The following is a 22,930-nucleotide window of genomic DNA, read 5'->3' as shown; positions in this document are numbered from 1 at the left end:
CCTTGTCCCTTGTGCGCAGAGATTTCTCCAGATTCTTGGAATCTTTTGATAATATTATGTACTGTAGATGATGAGATATTGATAGTCTTCACAATTTTACATTGAGGAGCATTATTCTGAAATTGTTCCACAAATTGTAGACGCAGTTTTTCGCAGATTGGTAAACCTCTGCCCGTCTTTACTTCTGAAAGGCTCTGCCTCTCTAAGGTACTCTTTTTATATCCAATCATGTTACTAACCTGTTGCCTAATAACCTCCAGCTGTTTCTTTTCAGTAACACTTACTTTTCCAGCCTTTTGTTGCCCCCGTCCCAACTTTTTTGAGACGTGTTGCGGCCATCAATTTCAAAATTACCTTCTTTTTTTTCTTAAAATGGTACATTTACTCAGTTTAAACATTTGATATGTTTTCCATGTTCTATTGTGAACAACATATGGGTTTATGTGATTTGCAAATCATTGCATTCTGTTTTTATTTACATTTTACACAGCGTCCCAACTTTTTTTGGAATTCGGGTTGTATAATAAGCTCCTATGAGCTGTAAGATAATGGACTAAAAATCGATTACTGCTTCTTTAAGCTTTCTGACACGCATCAGAAAGTCTTTTTTCGGGTTATTGGTAGCATGACTGTCTGCAGGTTTTTTGAGAAAAGCTGGTGAGATATATACTGTAACTGTTATAACATAATGGGAATGACTTGTTTTGCAGACTTTTCACAACATGAAATGTAACTATAAAGATATCAATTGAAAGTATTTTTTTAAATAAATAAATGAAGCATCGTTAGCATATTGCTGTGCTTCAGTAACTTTGCGTCACATTGAAGTGAATTGGCTGAATTGCACCACCCCATTTTTTTCCTATAACATCTTGTGCAAAAAGTGTTTGATTCCTTAACCATGATCTATACTTCTCTCTTTATACAGTTGACACTACAGAATTGATACTAATCTGCTATTGCATGATTATTATACCACATTATGATGTGTCAGAATGAGAAAACTACATTTGAATAACTGAATACTTCTTGAGAGGTCGGAAATGTACTCACCAAAGGACCTCGAGGTTCAAAAAGCCCTGTGAAGTTGTAAAGGCCCTCAGTATCGTTCAGCAATAACTGGTAAGTAGATAAAAAGATAAACAAATGTATAAGCAATTTTTCGGTTGAGGTTAAAATCTAACTGCACGTTAAAATGAATGAACTCACATCCTGAAGGTTGACGACAGGTCCTGGTGGTCCGGGTGGCCCTGGTGGACCAGGAAGACTGACTCCATCTAGACCTCTTTCTCCCTAAACACATGCGAGTTTTTCACATTTATAGCTGAATGCTGAAATACAGCAGGGAGAAATGGACAGTAAGATACAGACTGTTTGGAAACATACCTTCTGCCCCATTTCCCCTTTCTCTCCTTTCTCGCCCTGGATTAAAACAAAAAAACAGGAAAGAAATATGTACCCTATGTACCCAAATTCATCAGAATAGATGAATTTGAACTCATAGCGAGAATGAGACCTCTGAAATTTGAATGGGTGCCATAATTTCCACAGGCTATTTCTTTATTGCACCATTGTTATTTTAAGAATTGCTTGAGAAACAACTACAATATACAATATATATTCATTCATGCAATTATACAGTCATCCAATGTGGCAGCAGTGCAATATTTAAACTCATAGATACAGGTCAAGAGCTTCAGATAATGTTCACATCAAACACCAGAAGAAAGTGATCTCAGTAACTCTGACCAAAAAATAAAAATAAATCCAGTAAGTGACAGTTCTGTGGGCAAAATGGCTTGTTGATGAGAGAGATCAGAGGAGAATGGGAAGACTGGTTCAAGGTATCAGGCTTACAGTACCTCAATTAACCACTCTTTACAAACTTGGTGAGCCAAAAAGCATTTCCGAACAAACAACACATCAAACATTGAGGTGAGTGGGCTACAACAGCAGAAGACCACACTGAGTTCCACTCCTGTCAGCCAAGAACAGGAATCTGAGGCTACAGTGGGACAGGCTCACCCAAACTAGACAGACTGAAGATTGGAAAAATGCCACTTGGTTTTGTTCCAACCTTGAACTGTCCAGTTTCAAGGTATTTCTGCCTGGCTCCAGCAACCATGCCACAATCAAACTCACAGAGATCATATTTTTTTGCCATTGTAATATTTGATGTGAATATTACCTGAAGCTCTTGACCTGCATCTGCATGATTTTATGTATTGTACTGCTGCCATATGATTGGCTGTACAGGTGTTCTTAAGTGGATGGTAAGTGTAATACCAATTCTAATATCCCTGCTCAAGCATTTATAATATTTCTAGCAGATTTCATGCATCCTGTGCACCAAAAGTCAAAGATAAGTGATAAATGAAGCTGTGAATGTTATGTTTTTATAAGGTTTTCAGGAAACACTGACATTTCTTCCAGGAAGTCCAGGTTTCCCTTCAGGTCCTGCAGGACCAGGCTCCCCCTAGAGGCATAAGTGAGAAATAATCATCAGAAAATCATCATTTCTAGCAGCAATCTTATGTCAAATTTTAAACAGTGGAATAAATATTCAGCTTATTTATACAGAAGTATGAAAATATTCTGCTCTAACATTGCTAAAATCACTGATAAAGTGGTGCCACATCTGTATGTCACATGTGTATTGAACCAAAACTGTGTTCTTCTCCATTGTGGAATATTTCAGTGCTAATTTAAAGACAGGCTATTTTTTCTATTTGACACATTTAAGTGACACATTTGGACGCTAAAATGTAGCAATATAGCTGAAGTGGCATCATGCAAAACAAAAGCAATGTAAATCAGAAACCAGTAGATGTTGATTTGCAACTATAAGCTTCCACTGGGTAATGAATATAAAGGAATGGTAAATATGGGTGGTGAGTTCTTCCGACCACAGCAGATGTGCTGTTTGATAATTTTTTTGAACAGTAGAGATTATTAGGTAAATTAAATCCTAATGGGAAGCAAATGGCTGGGAACTGCAGGCTTCCTTTGGCAACAAGGAACAGGAAACTGTGGGCCTCATTTATCAAATATCTTCATGTGAGTGCAGTCTATGTTTAAGCATGAAAAAGAGACAAATGATAATTTCGAGTGGAATTTACCAATCATAAATCACAGATGGCCCTATCATCTGCACATAATAAAATACTGAATTGGCAGAGTTATGACAAAAAAAGGAGAACGTGAAATCCTTTGCCTTAAGAAAAATTAAGTAAAAATGGGAGTAGCCAGCCAAGTTAGGAAATTGAGGTTTCCAGGTTCATAAATACAAGGTTCTGTTTGACATTTTGGTCAAAAATGAGTTAACTGTATATACTTCATTGCTGGGTGACATTTAATTCTCATGTGTTGTTGTTGTTGTTGTTATTATTATTATTATTATTATTGTCAAAGAGTTTAGCTATTTGCTGACCAATCATCGTCCAAGCCTCAGTATGGCGAGCCTGATAAGAAATAAACTTCTAGCTGCAGATGTTTTAAGCATGCTCAATGCATAGTTTAATTATGCTCAATACGTTTAAGAATTGAATAAGTTATTTATACAAAACAGAATTAAAATGTCTTTGCCTTGCTGAACTTAACTATTTTTTTTTAGATTGAAGGATGATGTAATGAGAAACAGACAGATTGGACCTTCTAAAACCAAACAGTATATGAGTCTACAAAATGTTTCTATCTGTGTTTGACCAGTTTTCAACAATCCCAACTTTCTCATCATGTCAGAATTTTGATAATGTCAATTTAATGTACACCAATCAGCCATAACATTAAAAACCACCTGCCTAATACTGTGTAGGTCCCCCTTGTGTCGCTGAAACAGCTCTGACCCGTCGAGGCATGGACTAGACAAGGCCTCTGAAGGTGTGCTGTGGTATCTGGCACCAAGATATTAGCAGCAGATTCTTGTATGTTATGAGATGGAGCCTCCATGGATTGGATTTGTTTGTCCAACATATCCCACAGATGCTTGTCTAGCCTTTGCCCCCCCACCCCCCTGTGCATCACTGAGCCTTGGGTGCCTATGATCCTGGCACTGGTTCACCGGTTGGCCTTCCTTGGACCCCTTTTGGTAGGTACTAATCACTGCATACCGGAAGACCGCACAAGACCTGCTGTTTTGGAGAAGCTCTGACCCAGTTGTCTAGCCATCACAATTTGGCCCTTGCCAAAGTCGCTCAGATCTTTACGCTTGTCCATTTTTCCTGCTTCCAACACATCAACTTCAAGAGCTGACTGTTCACTTCATGTTTAATATATCCCACCCCTTGACAGATACCATTGTAATGTGGTAATAAATATATTCACTTCAACTGTTAGTGGATTTAATCTTATGGCTGATCGGTATATAATGGTGAGCTGAAAATGTTAAAATTGTATATTACTTATAACACTAAAGTCACAAAACATCTAATAATGATACTTTTCAAAAGTGAAGTTTACTGAATATATGTGTTAGCAATTGTGGTCATATAAACAGGTACTAACCATCTCTGAAGTACCTGGAAGACCGTTCACACCATCTTTTCCCTTAATCAGAAAAATACAAGAGATCCAGTGCAACGTTTTAGTTAATGATAGACCTTCACTCCTTCATACGCTCATACTTTAAGTATTACATGTATGTCATTTTGAGTAACAACAACTAAACACACTAACATAATTTAATATGCAAAACACACTATGTGCTATTTGAATGGAACGGCAAAATGGGTATGAACCTAAAATGAAAGTAAAATATTAAAAACAAAATGAATAAGAATCTATCACATAAATAACAAATCAAAAAATCATTCAGATTAGTTTCTGTAATTCTGCAGAGGTAAATCCACCTGTGGTCCTGGGGGGCCAGGCAAACCAGGTATACCCTGTAGGAGAAAAGGAAGACTTGAGTTTGTAAACAAATCTAAATTCTTAACCGAACTACAAGAGAAATACAAGAAAAGAATTCATCCTGCCACTCTGCTAATGAAAAAGTGCTTACAGGAGGCCCCCTAGGGAGAACTGGCCCAAAGCCACTGCTTCCAGACACTCCCGAGTCATCAGAATCCTGTACACACACACACACACACACACACACTTGCAATATGTTCTCCAGCTCTACATATTATGTATATCAGTCATGAAATAGGTTTTTGGGTTGGGAGAATTTAGATGCCATTTTAAAGTTTGTGTAACCAACCAGAAAATGTAGTTCAGCTGTATTCGACACAGAATTATAAATGAGCTGTCATCAGTGCTAAAATATTGTAGAATCTGCTTTTCTTTATTCTGTGTTGTTCACACCAAAAATGAAAAGTGATAATGGTGGCCTCTGGTGGATTTCAAATGATATCTTCCTCTAAGTAGCTCTGTGGTCTTGAGATCTGATTCACATCATAAAGAATGTTCCATTGGTCCTGAAACTCACCAGTACATCAAAACTGAAGCGTGCAGGTGGACCTGGAGGTCCTGGGGGTCCTGGTGGGCCAGGTTTTCCCTTTGGACCTTCTGGTCCTGCTACCCCTGGTACCCCTGGGAGGCCTGGCTGTCCTGAGTCACCCTTTTAAAGACAGAAATAAGAAAGCATAAGACTGAGATAAGCAAAAGAAAGGAATGAAACACATTTTTATAGGGAAAAACAAACAACAACAACAATCGGGTGATAACAAGATAACAAGGCAGAGTAACTGTTTACAATGGGGTATCAATAAAATTACCAAGAAATGTTTATTCCTCTTATACCACAGCAAATTGCCAACTATCACATTTTTAAAAATGTATTATTTTAAGAATGACATGCCATACTTTATTTTAAAATCAGTTTATAGTTAGTATCTTGTGAAACATATGCCAAACATTTTCCTGTTACCATGTACTGTTATAACAGCTATAAACATTCATCATAATCAATCACTCCCTTACCAGCCTATAACCTTCAATGTTAATAAGACAAAAAAATACGCTTGTCACATCACCAAGAAAGCACAAAGTTCTCCATCCTAAAGATTTTCTTTGTTTGAAAACTTAAAAATTACATCTTTACCTGTGACTGGTACAAAACGCTGACATTGGAGACTCCTTCCATAAATCTTAAATAAACTTCTCCTCATAAAAAAACTCCTCCTTCTATTCCCTTTGCAGCAGCAGCATGCTTATCTTCTTTTCTATGTCTGTGCATGTCTGTCAGAGCAAGTATTCGTACTCACTCAGCAGCAGCAGCAGCAGCGTAGCAGTCTGCTAAACCCAGACCTATTTACACTTCATTCCTATCTATAAAAGCTCGCTATCTCATTCCGAGGTTTGTCATGGCTGAAATCTGTTCATGAGGAGTGTCCACCATAAAACTTTCTGTTCAGTTGTTTCTATAGAAATTAAATTTTTTTTACAACGAGCGCATGAATATAATCCTGTAATTTGTCTTGTATCCCTACAAGACAAATTACATAAATTAGTATGCTGTGGTATAAATGAAGTTGGCTGTGTTAATATGCATTATATAAAAATGCAGTTCACACAGACTATTTAAAGAGATATGAATAGCTAGAGAAATGAAAGCACTAGATGCTGATAGCAGTGACATTTACACAGTAATTGCAGTGACATTACCTTTTGTCCTGCATTCCCAGGCAATCCAGCTTCACCCTGTTAACAAGTTCACAATAACTTTTGAAAATTGTGGCAAATTGTGGACATGATAAAGAGCTAGCAGACTGAACAACTAATAAAATCTAACTTATTCATTGTATATTTTACCTTGTCCCCTTTCTGGCCCTCTTTTCCTGGTTCACCATCTCTGCCATTAGCACCCTGTTAGAGCCATGAAAGTAGAATTATTACTTTTCCCCTGCACTTGCATAACGCCAAAACTCTGGCCTTGACTGAGACTGAGACATCCAGTCCTGAAAGATTATGGAGAATTCAGAGAATGGAGATCCTGTGTGCTGTTCGTGTATAAAATTTAAGACATACGCTTGTTTCTGAAAATCTATGTTCCCTTTGGTCAGGTAGCCAAATTTCTCATTTTCCGCCACATAACAAATACATACAGTACATAATCACTTAGTCTCAGTAGTACAAAGGCACAGTTATTTTGGCAGTGCCATGTCTAGAGCTTGACACTAAAGACTCAACAGGCTTATTATAGGCTACTGTATATACAGTATACTGTATATATGTAGCTTAAGATAACACAGAGGTAACAATAGCTCAAAAGCAGTGTTAGACCTCTTAGCAGCAGGTTATGAAATTAAACAGAGATGAGGAAAAAATAGATTCTGTATTGTAGCATAAAATATGTATTGTACTGTGTGTATATATATATATATATATATATATATATATATATATATATATATATATAGGCTTGGGTTGTTCCTTTGAATGGAAAGCATTTAAAATGTCAATACTACTATTTAAGACTTATAGTGCATCCCAAACCGTACACTTATGCACTACTGTACATCATTTTGTAGTATAAATAGCGTGATTAGTGTGTTCACACTTTAAGTTCCGGGATGATGCACTCATTCAACCGAAAAAAAAAACTACGTGTGGAATGATGGACACTTCATGTACTCAACAGTTGCAGCTTTCCTTATGTAGTCAATGTAGAGGGGCTATATCAGGCTCAGACGCTGACCGAAAAAAGAAAAGATGTTTACATTGCCAGCAGCCATAGCCACAACCACAACTTACTATGCTGATTTTAAATTGTGCAAGCAAAATTCACCTGTGGAGATGATTACGCCTCCTTCTGACGGTGACTGAGGTCTTTTGGGCATAAAAGGAAACATTAAAATAAACAATAAAATGTAACAATTAATTTTTGTTATCTGTTTGGCTATTTCGCTAATGCTAGCGCCATCGCATTACATGAGTTTGACGTAATTTTCCCTCGACCAGGAAACAGCATATTCTTCTGGTTACTACAATACCGAAAGTGTGCCGTTTGAGATGATACTATCATTCTAAAATTCATACACTAGACGGCAGAGCGTATAGTGCGTAGTATAAGTGTATAGTGTACGGTATGTCGTTTGGGACACACTATTAGTATTAAAATGTATTCAAATATTCATTTATTAATTAGTCTATAATTTCATATTACCACAAAAAGAATGTAGTTTTAAGAGTAATCACAAAATATTATGCTTGAAATGCATATTATTTATATTTATATAAATCTGTTATATTTCTATATTTATATTTACATTTATTGAGATATATATTTACAATTCCTGTTTACTTGTTGAAGGTTTCATCATCAGTGAAATGATGTTCACTTCATTTTACATGGTCAGTAAAGTATAAGAAAGTTTCCAAGTTGAGATTGAGTCGTAACATGAAGAGTTGATTGGACTCATATTAAAAGGCAGCTTCCCCCCAATGACACAGTGTAGTTTCATGTTCCATGAAAAGTTCAAGTTCCAGTTAAATGAAGTTAAATTAAGTGCAGCACACACACACACACACACACACACACACACACACACACACACACTTTTCCGAATAATATTCTATTCTTTAAATAGTAATCTGTTCCCCCAGTCCACAGGATTAAACTAAAATTAAAACTGATTTCTTTTCACTCCCTCCCACTGAAGTTGACAGAGATAAACCATTCAGCAAGGAATACTTGTTCTTTGTTCTTAAAATGTAGTACAACAGAGAGCATTTAAATCATGTTTAATAGTAATTATTCTGGTAAAATCCTCTTCACAATCACACAACACTCTTTTAAAAATAACCAGGATACACAATTTCTGACAAAATACTGGCAAAATACCACTTGAGCAAAGAAACATGTTCTCCATCCTCAGATATGTCACAGCTAAATAAGGTTTTGGAGGACAATCTGACACACTCAAACATGAAGGGAGGATTTTCCTAAATCTCTGGCCAAGGTTTGGAGGGGAAATGTCAAAACTGTGTACCTACTCAAGGGAAATGTATTGCCTGTGTGCCTGAAACACAGACCACACAACAGGAAAGGTTTAATACAACTACCAAGTGCTTTTATATAGTTACACAGAAAAATAAATGATACACGTGTGTGGAACTGTATATTGTGTGACACTGTGGTAAGATAAAGTTCCACAAAGTCATAAGTCACTAATAAAGCATTCTTCTTGTAAACCTACTTTAGTAGAGCCCTTGAAGGTGAGGTAAATATAATATCAGAACTGAAAGCCAGGAAGTGAGAATTACAGCAACTATTATATTCCTACTTGATCTGCACTTAAAAAATAGATATATATTTATTGCTGTCACTCATTGACTAAGCTTTCTAGATAGCAAAGAGACTTGTTTGGGTTTTCATTTGAAGGATGGTTAAAATGCTTCCACAAGTATATTTTATAAACTGTGGGGGGGGGGGGGGGTGGGGGTGGTCATGCACCAACCCTTCACAAGACACAATCACACACATTCACACACCACTGAGAATTTAGAAATGCCAATCAGCCTACAACGCATATCATTGGACTGGGGGAGGAAACCAGAGTACCTGGAGAAACCCCTGAAGCATGGGGAGAACACGCAAACTCCACACAAACAGGGCAGAGGGAGGATTTGAACCCCCAAACCCAGAGGTGCGAGGCAAACCTGCTAAGCATTAAGCCACTGTGTCCCCACTCCCTAAAATCATAATTAGTATATGAAGTCTCTTAGTTCCTGTCAAGTTTTCTTATTTGTAACTAATCCAATCTCAAAACTTCATGCATAAACACACACATACATATGCATGAACGTACACACTCATACATACTCATGCACGCACTTTGATTATATATGATTACATAAGCAGCAAAAGAAAGCAAATGCAGCAGGCAAAAGCCTGAATTATTGCAAGATGCATGCAGGTGGAACATATTGAGGGGAAACCCTGCCTTTTGTGGCCCGTGGCTTTAATTAGCCAGCTAGGACCAGATGCTATACCTCCAGGTCTAAGCCAAGCTCAAATGCAGACCCAGCATCAATCCCAGACTCAACATCAAATCCAGAACCACTGTCATATCCAGAACCACTGTCATATCCAGAATCACCATCATATGCAGAACCACTAAACCAGTCCTCAATTACCTGAAACACAGCATGAATCAGCTGATGTAAAAATGTAAACATTGGGTGTTCAGCTTTATTTAACCAGCCTGTAATGTAATGTGTAGAGTGGTAAGACATCCTAGCGCTTTGGCAAGGAAGTGCTCTACTATGCCAAATTTGAGCATCGTTTCTGTTGTTTCTATTCAGGAATCATATTTCTGGATTCCAGATAAACTCTTATGAAGTATTGTATGCAAATACAGGTGCGTGACAAATTTAAGACTGTACCAGCATAAAGTGTGTTAGTGTTGGGCCACCATCAGCTGCCAGAACAGCTTCAGTTTACCTTAGTACAAGTCTCTGGAACTGTACTGGAGGGATGACATTGTTATTCCAAAAGATATTTCTTCAGTTGGTGTTTTGATGATGGTAGTCAAGAGTACTGTCTAGCACACTGCTATAAAATTGGCTTTATGATAAGGTGATAGGCCATAGCGTATGATTTAGACGATTTTTATCCTCATGAATACATTCAGTGAGCCCTTGTGCCCTATGGATGGGGGCTATTATCATCCAGGAAGAGACCACTTCCAGGACAGAAACATAGCATAAAGGTGATCACTCAGGTGATCAACTTTGAATTAGTTTTCAGTTAACCTTCCCTATAAGGAGACAAGTGGAACCAAACCATGCCAGCACAATTCCACCTACAGCATAAAAGAGCCACTGTTTCTTTTCTTTAATTTGTCACCTGTCTGTAGATAACATTTTCAGAAGTGAATGCAAAAGAATACTTACTGGAATTCCAGGATTACCAATTTCCCCATCCTTGCCATCTTTCCCTGGAGGTCCCATTGGACCAGGAGATAGACCTACAGGGGGGCCACGAAGACCGGGCTTCCCTGGAGGTCCTGGAGGCCCAGGTGGACCCTGATAGAGACATATCAAGTCCAATATTTTTTCAAAATGACTTGGAATATTTATTATGTATATACATAATCCAACAATTTGGACCAGCAAACCACATCATCCAATGGAAATACACTCTGGGAGAGGATACAACTCACCCTGATAACCTCTGTGTCAATGTCAAAGTCCCCAGATCCTGAACCATCAATGGCATCCTGCATATGCAGAAAGAACATGGGGAAGAGCTTATTTTAAGAAGTGTAACATTGTGGTCATGTAATTAGACAGCCAATAATTGGCTGTGCAATTTTCTCAAACACTGTTGTTTCTAAATTAATATTTGTCCCCAGCACTAAACTGGAACTACAAGTATTGGCAAGTCATATGAACTACTGTTCACTACTTCTTATAATTTTGTAATGAGTCTTTGATTTTATGTTAAACAATTGTATTCTTTTAAAGGTACCATGATAAATAGATGGATAGAAGGTGTTTCACTTTGAGAACATTGCCCAGGTTTAAGAGTAAAGGTATGCCCTTCCATTTGGAGCCTCTATCTCCACAGTCATGGCTGATACCTGCACTGGGTTAATGGTGTGCACATACCACATATCGGAGTGTTGCTGATCGTCCTGGTGGTCCCGGAGGCCCAGGAGATCCAGGCAGACCAACTCCAGGATCACCCTGAAAAACATAAGCATTCACTGGATTTGGATTTTCTCAACTGTGGTGGTATAAAACTCACAATAAAATTTTCACTACTCAGAACAATGATCAACAGGCATGATCAAGTCTACACAGTGTATAGAGTATTTGTACCTTTTCTCCCTTTATTCCTGGATCACCAGGTATACCTGGGAACCCTGGAGCTCCAGTTCCTCCCTGCAGAGACATGAAAAGAGAAACAGCCATGTAGGTCTAAAAATGACAGAGTTTTAAGAGAGAAACAAACACATAGACAACTTATTCTGAAAGTGGAGAAGAGCAGGTCAGATGCCTGTATTTGGTCTAATCAGGCACACAGGTATGGAGGAAGGTGCAGATGTCTCACGTCTCTGTTTTGGGCTGATGCTGGGTTATTCTACTCCTTAATCAATGAGCCATGCCAAACATCTAATGAAGCTACACTGAATTTAATCTTTTTTTATTTTTATTTTTTTTAGCTTAGCTCTGTTGGACATATGTGAGACACTCGGAGGTCTGAGTTTGTTTGAGTAGTTACTGATATGGGCTTAGTGAACAATAAACTCCCAACTCCAAAAATAGTTATAATGCCCTCAAAAGTACTTGTAGGAAAAAGAACTTGAGTGGAAGATGGTTCTCATTAATTGTTGCAGTGGCTCATTTGCTTATTCATACATTCATCTTCAGCAACCATTGAAGATGATCTGGGAGTAACCTAATCAGGGTCATGGTGGACCCAGAACCTATCCCAGGAACACTTGGCCCAAAGTAGGAATACACTCTGAATAAGATGCCAGTCCATCAGCACCATGAACGGCCAGATCCGTATCAACCTGCAGTTCTTGCCTGGGGTCCCACAGGATTGAGCCTGGCCCCAGCCCTCCTGGGGAAAGCTAAAGTTGCTGCAGGAAGTAGTATTAGGGAGGCCTGTGCTCACCCTGTGGTCTGTGTGGCGCCTAATGCCCCATTATAGTGACAACTATAACTATAACTATAAAAACTGTAATGTCTTTCGGATGAAAAATCCCAGGACAATTCTCTTAAAGAATTGGGGTATACCTACTGCCAAAATTCCCCCATTGACCCTTATCTAGCAATGCCCCCTAATAATCTTCATGCCTGAATTGGCTATAACAATTTCCTCTCCTCTCCTGGTGGGCGTTCTGGCTGCATCATCCAGGTGGATGCTACACACTGGTGGTGGTTGAGGAGATTTCCCCCATAAAGCAATTTGAGTGTCTAGCAATGTGCTATATAAAATGTATCTGTGAGGACGAAATGCAAAATTTCACACAGTAGCAGTAAACCAAGCTCATGATTATACACTGCACTACAGTGTCACGTGTCAGTGCTTACTGTATCTCATAAATTTATGTATCTTAAATTTTAAGCTGAAACACAAGTCAAGAAAAAAGGACCAAATTACACTCACTGGTTTTCCATCTTCTCCACGACTACCCTGGAAAATGAGAGACATCTTTTATTTGAAATCTAAATTCAACAGATGAACAGATTCATATTAGTAAGATAATCACCCATAAGGCCAAGGAAAAAAGAGAGATATTATACATATGGCCATTTATCATACATCAAGTCTAAAAGAATCAAATTGATATTGTAGATCTCTCACTGCATATTTAAACAGGTGCAATATGAAGGATAGCTGTCTATTATCTACGGATTTAACTGATACTAATCATGCAAACTATCAAATAATGGTAAGCAATCCATGGTGTTCAGGCGTGACCCTAATGCAGTAATTTAGATTCATATGACTTTCGAACCAACAGGATGTTTAGTAACATTGTTTGTTAGTGACTGAGCTATCAGAGTAGCCAAGTTTGTTTAACAAAAATGATCTAAATGCTCTGTAGTAAGAACGAAGTCTCACTGTATACATGAAAAAATGCTCAAATATACGCTGCATGACAATTTCACCATGTTTAAGCACAGCAAAACAGTTACCGCATTTCAGATTTACTGTCGTCACATTTACTATATATATTTTTACCACAATGGTTTGAATAGATTCAGGCAATAGTAATCATGTTTTTTTTATTTATTATTAATCATGCCCAGAGAAACCAGTTAATATGAAAACACATGGGTATACTTACAGGAAGGCCATCCTTCCCTGGTGCACCCGTAGGTCCTGGAGGGCCCTGAGCCCCTGGTTCTCCTACCCAAGATGCGATATCTCCTTTAGGGCCTGATGAGCTCGCTGTGCCTGGGGGTCCTGGAGGGCCAGGAGGTCCAGCAGGTCCACGGTCTCCTTTCTCCCCTTTATGGACTGGCATCATCAGCGGATAATCCTGAGCAAAACCAAATTACAGAATGAGTAATGGAGTTGGGATTTAAGCTTCTATTAATTGCTTAAATAGCATGACCGAGTCGGATGAATATATCATCATGAATATATGATATATGATATTTGAATATATCACATTATTATGTGTTCCACATAAATGAATGATGAATGCTATGGTATTTGAAGGTATACATAAATGCATATGAGCTTGTTTTTATAATAATGGAATATTTTTCTTACATCTCCTTTGTTATATACAGCTTTCTCTGTCCTGTTTGGCTCTGTGCACGTAAATAGAAACAAATAATAATATCAATATTTATCAAAGGTAAAGGGAAATCAAATGCAATCACAAATGTATGGATTGTTGCCTTTTCAGTATGCCCAAATCATATTTGTATAAACACTGAAAATAAAATGTGAAATGGACTTTAAATTGACATTTTAATTTGGGCAGCCACTGTGTAGTGGAGTGCACATAAATCTCAATGATAAATATGTCATAAGGATAAACATGTAAACACATGATTAAATAAACATTTTAACATTGACAAAACTAGAAAGCTACAACTAGAGATATCTATAAACGACTGGATTTAATTAAATCAGTAAAGCAGAACTAATCATAGGCCAGTGCTTACAGTTACATTTATATAGCACTTTTCAAGACACTCAAAGTGCTTTACATAGTAGGGGGCGGGGGGGGGGGGATCTCCTCAACCACTACTAGTGTGTAGCAACCACCTGCAGGATGTGACGGCAGCCATAGTGTGCCAGAACCACACCACACACAAACTATTAGTGGAGAGGAGAGAGTGATGTAGCCAGTTCAGAGATGGGGATTATTAGGGAGACATGATAGAGAAGGGCCAATGGGAGGATTTCACCTGGACACCGGGATTATACCCCTACTCTTTTATGATAAGTGTCCTGGGATTTTTAATGACCACAGAGAGTCAGGACCTCAGTTTAACATCTAATCCGAAAGACAGTGCTGTTTTTACAGTATAGTGTCGCGGTCACTCTACTGGGGCATCAGGACCCACACAGACTACAGGGTTAGCACCCCCTGCTGGTCTCACTAATACCACTTCCAGCAGCAGCCTTAATTTTCCCCAGGAGGTCTCCCATCCAGGTACTGGCCAGGCTCAACACTGCTTAGCTTCAGTGGGAAACCAGGCGAGAACCGCAGGTCACTTTAAGGTTAAAATATCATCGATCAGCCTGTATAATCACTCACCTCTCTCAGTAAGCACCACGTCCTGACCTGAGGACTCTTCCTCCAAGTCCTCATCATCAAACGGAGCTTTAGAAGAAGCTGCAGTAGGGGGCGCTCTGACAGGAAGTGTCTGATCTTCATCAGGCTGTAAGCAGAGAACAGTAATCTAAGTACATTTTTCATAGAAATTTTAAGCACAAATTGATGATACAGTAAAAATATTATAATCTCTGAACTCTACTAAAAAATATACTGAAACTTATTTCACTAGTGTACACATATGAATAGGGCAAGTTACATATTTAATCTGGATGAAATAAATTACACCACAAAGCTAACATTTCTAATGATTTCTGGAACAAATTCCCAGAGTTTAGGTGATGATGGAAAGAAAATTTGCAGCTGTATAAAGAGTAGGATATTGTGTGTGTGTGTGTGTGTGTGTGTGTGTGTGTGTGTGCTGGAATGTGTGGGTATGTGCATCTCTGCTGTAGGTCGAGTTTGTAGTATTGATTGGCAGGGGAATGACTCTAATAGAGAAGCAGCTGTTCTGGTAAAATTCCATCTCTATCAAATTGTTTAGGCTTCCACGATTCCTTCAAAGCCCTTCACACGGCAATCTTTCAAGATCACACGGCAGGCCAGGATACTGATAGTGACTTAACTCCACACTCTTATCCTAAAAGCAGATAGCCAAGCTAATGAGGAATGCAAAATGTTAGGAAGTCTCAGCAGTTTAATTCACAAGGCGTTCTCTCTTCATGAAGCTTTAACATCATAAGTGCTGGCAAACTAATGAGCATTATAGCACATCCTGCTGAAAGACCGGTCAAGCAAAAACTCTATAGGGTGTGTGTGTGTGTGTTCACATTTACACTACTAATATGAACATCTGAATTTGGCTTTCAACAGACACTTTTAACTGTTTGATCGTGCAAATATTCCATTTAATATCAAAGCCATTACTTTTAATTTTAAGGAATCTTTTTTGTAGCTGTGTATGTGTACAAGCATAAATGGAAATAATGGCAGTACATGCCCTGGACTTTAAGCTCAAAGTAAAAAAAAATGGAATATAAGAATAAGAATAATAAGAATATCACCAAAATCTATGTTTACGTTATTAAATGGTATTGTGTAGTAAATTCTTTGTGCATGTCCTGGTGCACAATAACTGTAAAATAGCACTGCTGGAAAACGAAATATTATAATCATTTTAGTCTGGCGAGACAGAATGACTGAGTCTTATATGTGAGTTTGAATGTGTGTGAAGCTGCTTACTACAGGGTATTCTCTCTCCTCGTGCACTTTCTTCACTTCGTCTGTGGTCTCTGTGTCATCATACTCATCACTACCACTGCCATACCCAGATGTCTGCAACAGTACACACACACACACACACACACACACACACACACACACACACACACACACACACACACACACACACACACACACACACATACATTATCACCACCACATTCATAACACCAATCTATTAATTGCATGTTCATTTGTTGTATCCTGGTCAGGGAGCCTATCCTGTGAAGACTGTAGGAATACCTTGTACATACATTTGCATACTCATTCATAACCAGGGGCAATTTAAAATAGGGCATTAACCTACCAGTATGTTTTTAGGAGGTGGGAACAAAATCTGACACAACCTGACAAGTTGTGCTGAGGAAAATACTCAAAATATTCAAGTTCCTATATAAACCCAACGACAAAGAATTTAACCCCTTCAATCAATAAAATAAGCATGTAAGGATTGTTTTATTTTTCTTTTAGTGTAACTGTCTAATACATGTTTGTGTGTTACATGTTTCACACTGCATATAAACACAAGCAGGAGAATTTGTCCACATATCCAAATTTCTGGATCATCAGTATCCATTTCGAATTAATTAACCCACTTAACCATGCAACCATGCAGTGGTGGCTTGGCGGTTAAGGCACTGTGTTACTGATCAGAAGGTCGGGGGTTCAAGCCCCAGCACTGTCAAGCTGTCACTGTTTGGCCCTTCAGCAAGGCCCTTAACCCTCTCTGCTCCAGGGGTGCTGTATCATGGCTGACCCTGTGCTCTGACCACAACTTCCTAACATGCTGGGGTATGCAGAGAACAGAATTTCACTGTGCATATGTGATAAATAAAGACTCATTATCATGTTTTAGTCAAATATTTGAGTTCATGTCCATTAGCACAATTTTGCTCAATACTATTTGTTTTGGTGATATATCAGGTCAGCCTTGTCCTCTTGCAAAGCCAAACGCACAAAACTGCTAGCCATAATGCCTAGTGTTTACCACTAGAGGGCGCAATAACTCAATTTTAGACTGGTGTACCGACGCCGTAACAAGTGTTCTATAGTCCTTGAGGAACACATCTGTTCACACACTGTAAGTTCAGCACTTCACTTAATCTTCTGAATCCACCCATGAGCTGATAATCAGTCTTATGGGAAAATATAAATCATGATTAAGATATAATAGAAAAAAATATAAATGCACCTTTGTACCTTGTTCGAACGATGTTCATGCAGGATTCACTGGTATCAATCATTTACTGGCTTATAAATGTCTTATGGTTTCTTTTTTTTCGCCGTGCATGCACAAGTCTGGGAAAATATGATCAACTAATAATATCATGTCATCTCACCCACGACCCCCCGCCCAGCCCCCCGTCATCAAGCTAAACAAACAAACAAACAAACAAACAAAAACCCTTAGCTTTTTCACTCGGATTTTCATCTCAAGAGTTTACTTTAGTGACTTTATAAGGGAAAGTTTTATACCGTCATCTAGGCTTTAATGATAGTAGTTCAAAGCTCCAGGGCACATCAAAAAGAGAAAAAAGTGCATGTGAGAGAAGATAACACAAACACGAATTCCAGACATTACTCACATAGGGGTCATCCTCCTCACACTGCTCATCCGGTGCCCTGGGATCTGGAGTCAACACCAACTGCTGGATAGATCCCTGCAGAGAGAGAGAGAGAGAGAGAGAGAGAGAGAGAGAGAGAGAGAGAGAGAGAGAGAGAATGAATGGGGGTGGCATTTATTCACAAAATCTTAGGATTAAAACAAATTTAAAAAAAAAAGAAAGAAAAATAAAGAAAAATACTGGCATCTCACATCAGTCATAAACACCTCAACACAATAACCTACACTCACTGGCCAATCTATTAGGAACACCTCTACAATCATTCATACATGTATGCAATTTTCACACACAACAGTCTCTATAGTTTCCACAGAAAGGTGTCAACAACAACAACAAAACATCCAGTGAGCAAGCAGAGCTGCCTGGTTGATGAGAGTGCTTAGAAGAAAATGGCCAGACTGGTTCGAGCTGACAGGAAACAGTATATGCTAGCAGAAAAGCATCTCAGAATGCACAACACATCAAACCTTGAGTTGGATGAACTACCACAGCAGAAGCCTACATCGGATTCCACTCCTGTCAGCCAAGAACAGGAATCTGAAGCTACAGTGGGCACAGGATCACCCAAACTGGACAGGTTTTGGTGGACTGATTGGATAATTGCATGCATGTGCAGGTATACAGGTATTCCTAATAAAGTGGTTGGTGAGTGTATATGTTAAAAAAACTAATAAAATTCAGTCTCACTTTGAGCCAACAATCTCCCCACTAAAATGACTTTTTGTGACATTAAGATGCAGCATTTTTTAATGCTCTCTTAGTCCTTTCTGACAGTGTCGAATGTCTAAACCAACAAGTGGTTGGTTTTTACCTGGTGTGACGCGGACTTTCCGCCACAGTAAGAGTCGCATATAACCTTTTTCTTAGTACAACGCATACAAAGAAGCAGAGCTGGAAGATTATTTGTACAGCAGAGAATCAACACCTGTTTTCCATTCCCTAAGCTTTTTTTTAAATAACTTCGAGAGATAGATAGTGATAGAAAGAAAGAGAGACAGACTGTAAACAAATAAATCAACACCACATGTCAATGCATTAAACACATGTCTCAGAATTCAGCTGACAAACACTCTGATTAATAACTGTTCTCTTATTGCGGTGCAGCGTTATCGTCATCAAGACTAACAAAAAGTGTGGCGAGAGCTAGAACAGAACCAGGTGTGAATTCCCTTTTTCTGGGAAAACTAACCCACTGATAAGAGCTATAATCTAACGCTGGGGAAATCCCAGTTCCGCACAATCATAGAATTAAAGTTTATGGAAGGTAAGTAGGATTTTCCACTGAGATACTGAGATCTGTAATACAACTTGCATGTCCATGACCGTATGAGTTAAACCACATAAAAACTACATCCTATTATTCAGTTAAAAAGCATATTATTCCGTAACTACAAGGAAACTAATTGGAAAGTTGTGTAGTTACAAGGGTAAGGAATGTAAGTCTAGACCATTTACCACATTCTAGTAGATTATGAGTTTAACCACACAGAACACTCATTTAGATCATTTTAAACAGGTCACAATATTTCAGATAGGCAGCTCAAATCTGATTTTTCAGATTGGAGCAGGAAAAAATTTCTGCATGTGGTGAAAACTGTGAACTCTCTCTCACTTTCTAAACAGATTCAAGCCACGTTTGTATGAAATCTGATTAAAATCCAACCGATCATTCATCTTCAGTAACCATATGGTCCAGTCAGGGTTACACTGGATCTGAAGCATTCACACCTTTGGGCAATTTAGTGTAGCCAACTCACCTACCAGTGTAGAATATGGGAGATATCCGGTTGCAGGTTAAAGTTTTAGAGGTTTCCCGGCACCCCGCTGAGCACCCCGCTGAGCACCCCACGACCTGGCCATGGACTGATCATATACTGGTTACATGTATCAGGTACAAGGTGACAGTGAACATGCCCCGATCACGAGGGCACAGCCTGCCAGGACACACAGTGTCCCTGCTGCTCAGATCTCCACCGGATTTACTGCTGCATTATTTATCTTTAATCCATCTGTGTGCCTTAATGACCAAAAGGATTTTGTCTCTGTGTCCTGACAGCCCATGGGAATGGCCAACTGACCTGAACCAGCTACTACTCCTCTACAACCAGCGTGTTTTTGGGATGTGGGAGGAAACTGGAGAGCCCAGAGGAAACCCAGATGGGCATGGGACATGAGAACATGCACAACTCTTCACTGAGAGTAATCTGGAGCTGTGAGGAAGTAACAGTACATACTGCTTCAGAATGCCAGGCAAATTTCAGATTTTATTTTCACCATTCAGTGTGTACTGCTTTTTCACGTTAAATCCTTTGTGACAATAACAACGCTGATGAAAAAACAGTGTGAAGACAGAGGACAGATATATTTATGATAAGATACATGAACTATAAAAACAGATATATAAAATGGTAACTTTACATAGTATAACCAGATAGATAGATAGATAGATAGATAGAGTTTCAGTTTGACTATTCCAAATCTGATCTTAGCCCAACTCATCGCTTAATTGCTGCCTTAACTTCATATGCAGTTATATTGGCTGAGTGTGTGAGGATATGTGTGTGCTCAGAAAAGGGAATGTGGGACATCCTCACTGCCTCATTCATCCATTCCTGTTGACTCAGCATTTGCAAATTCAAGTTGTACACACACAGACCAGGAGAGAGCCAGACCACACACATAGGCAGTCCTGTCGCTCACCTTGTTTGAGATTGTATATCTGGTGATTATATACCTTCTACGATTTTTGTAATAAAACAAGGAAGAAATTACTGAGTAAAGCGGTGCCAGGACATCATACTTACAGTTGCAATCCAAATTATTCAACCCCCATTGCAAATCAGGTTTATTGTCAAAATTTACAGACTTTCGGCTGTTTGAAATGAACAAATCAAACAAAAGCAACTGAAATAGTTCAACACAATAAATGCTTAAAGTAGTTTCCCCAAATTCAACTGAAAATGCAACTTATAATGATTTCTCCAGTTTCAAAATGATTCAACCCCTTCATGGCAAGCATCTTTAGTACTCAGTAGAGCACCCTTTTGCTGTTATGACCTGCTGCAAAGGAGATGCATAGCTTCTAGCAGCGTTCCTGAGGAATCTCAGCCCATTCCTCATGAGGAATGGCCTCCAGTTCAGTAATATTTTTGGGTTTGTGTGCTGCAACCGCCTTCTTCAAATCCCAGCAGAGATTTTCTATGGGGTTCAAGTCAGGTGACTATGATGGCCCTGTAGAATCTTCCAGGACTTCTTCTGCAACCAAGCCTTGGTGGAATTTTAGGTATGCTTGGATCATTGTCCTGTTGGAAGGTACAATGATGCCCAAGCTTCAGCTTCCTCACAGATGGCATGACATTTTCTCCTAGGATTTCCTGATACTTCACTGAATCCATCTTGCCTTCCACACGCTGCAGGTTTCCAGTGCCAGAGGATGCAAAGCAGCCCCAGAGCAACACCGAGCCACCACCATGCTTGACTGTGGACAGAGTGTTCTTTCTTCATTCTTCTTCCTCCAGACATACCGCTGATCCATCGTGCCGAAAAGTTCCAGTTTTGTTTCATCGCACCACAGAACAGAATCCCAAAACTTCTATGGCTTATTTCTATGATTTTGAGCCGACTTTTTTGTGCTTTTGGGTCAGTAGTGGTGTACGTCTTGGAGTTCTGTCTTGGAAACCTTCTGCATTTAGTACATACCTTACAGTGCTTACTGAAACCTCAGTGCCTGTTGCCACCAAGTCTTGCTGCAGGTCTTTGCAGTCACTCGAGGGTTTTTCACAACCTGCCTTCTCAGAAATCTGCTTGCAGCCATTGATAGCTTCCTTTTTCTGCCCCGTCCAGGTATTTCATATATTTTCTGCCTCTAGCCTATTCATGTACTTCATGTGTTCCAGCTCAAGCACACCTGGTGCAACAAATGAAGCCCTTGATAAGTTGCGTCAGGTGTGCTTGAGACAGCACCTGTTTTGCATATTTGTGCTGTTGTGAGGGATTCTATTCAAGGGGTTGAATAATTGTGAAACTGTCATTATAAGTCACATTTTCAGTTGAATTTAGGGAAACCATTTGAAGCATTCTTTGTGTTGAACTATTTCACTTGCTTTTTGTCTGATTTGTTCATTGCAAACAGCTGAAAGTCTGTAAATTTTGTTTAAATAAATCTGATTTGCAACGGTGGTTCAATAATTTTGATTACAACGGTATAGTGTACAGGACACATGGAAGGATCTGGAACTGAGGAGTTCCTTCAACAACATTGCATTATAACGAGGAAAGGATTAAATAACTAAGACACCCAGTACATAGTAATTGCACATGGAGCTGGGGCACTTGCCAAAACATATGCACACATCTGTCGAGCATACAGATGTATGTGTGCTGTCTGGGGTGAGCTGCATATTGGCGTCTCTATCTGGCAACTGCAACTACTCTTAAGCAGGAAAGTGACTGAGAATGTAAGTGGATACGTAATGTTCAGTTTGAGAGAAGAGGAAAAAATGATCACCCATGAAAAAACTAAAACCCACCTTTTTTTTTTTTTTTTAAGATAAATATCACTAGTTAATACTGATAATTGAGAACTGCACACCATATTTCCATGGACAGTTCAGCATTTCTTCATCTCAAACCAATAGTAGGGATTACCACAAATTGGCATGGGTGCAAAGCTCATGCACATGAGTTGTTTATGTGGAAAACAGGGTTGCCAGCCTAGTCTGATTTTCCAAAACAATCACAGTGTGAAACCTTCCTAATTGACTTGAAATCAAATTGTGATCAAATGATATCTAAACAAAATGATAGCTATCAACTGAAGATTGTTTC

General features: G+C 38.9%; 1 protein-coding gene across 3 annotated transcripts in view; it reads right to left on the bottom strand.

Moving 5' to 3' along the window:
* Positions 1–22,930, bottom strand: part of col15a1a (collagen, type XV, alpha 1a) — a 92,959-nt gene that overhangs the window by 29,784 nt on the left and 40,245 nt on the right. For 2 of the 3 annotated variants that reach the window (XM_053635691.1, XM_053635692.1), the window contains exons 4-24: positions 18,065–18,139; positions 16,440–16,532; positions 15,180–15,303; positions 14,180–14,220; positions 13,749–13,943; positions 13,064–13,090; positions 11,767–11,829; positions 11,554–11,631; positions 11,106–11,162; positions 10,837–10,968; positions 9,934–10,077; positions 6,751–6,804; positions 6,604–6,639; positions 5,426–5,557; positions 5,000–5,065; positions 4,848–4,883; positions 4,504–4,545; positions 2,423–2,476; positions 1,387–1,422; positions 1,210–1,293; positions 1,054–1,119 (exon numbers count right to left, since the gene is read on the bottom strand). In XM_053635691.1, the coding sequence (XP_053491666.1) occupies positions 1,054–1,119; positions 1,210–1,293; positions 1,387–1,422; positions 2,423–2,476; positions 4,504–4,545; positions 4,848–4,883; positions 5,000–5,065; positions 5,426–5,557; positions 6,604–6,639; positions 6,751–6,804; positions 9,934–10,077; positions 10,837–10,968; positions 11,106–11,162; positions 11,554–11,631; positions 11,767–11,829; positions 13,064–13,090; positions 13,749–13,943; positions 14,180–14,220; positions 15,180–15,303; positions 16,440–16,532; positions 18,065–18,139 (1,635 nt within the window). The remainder of the gene's footprint in view (positions 1–1,053; positions 1,120–1,209; positions 1,294–1,386; positions 1,423–2,422; positions 2,477–4,503; positions 4,546–4,847; positions 4,884–4,999; positions 5,066–5,425; positions 5,558–6,603; positions 6,640–6,750; positions 6,805–9,933; positions 10,078–10,836; positions 10,969–11,105; positions 11,163–11,553; positions 11,632–11,766; positions 11,830–13,063; positions 13,091–13,748; positions 13,944–14,179; positions 14,221–15,179; positions 15,304–16,439; positions 16,533–18,064; positions 18,140–22,930) is intronic. The other variant, XM_053635693.1, reaches the window with a different exon arrangement.

The sequence above is a fragment of the Ictalurus furcatus genome, chromosome 1 (genome assembly GCF_023375685.1).
Source record: "Ictalurus furcatus strain D&B chromosome 1, Billie_1.0, whole genome shotgun sequence".
Classification (NCBI taxonomy): domain Eukaryota; kingdom Metazoa; phylum Chordata; class Actinopteri; order Siluriformes; family Ictaluridae; genus Ictalurus; species Ictalurus furcatus.
This window is presented reverse-complemented; position numbering and strand designations above follow the sequence as displayed.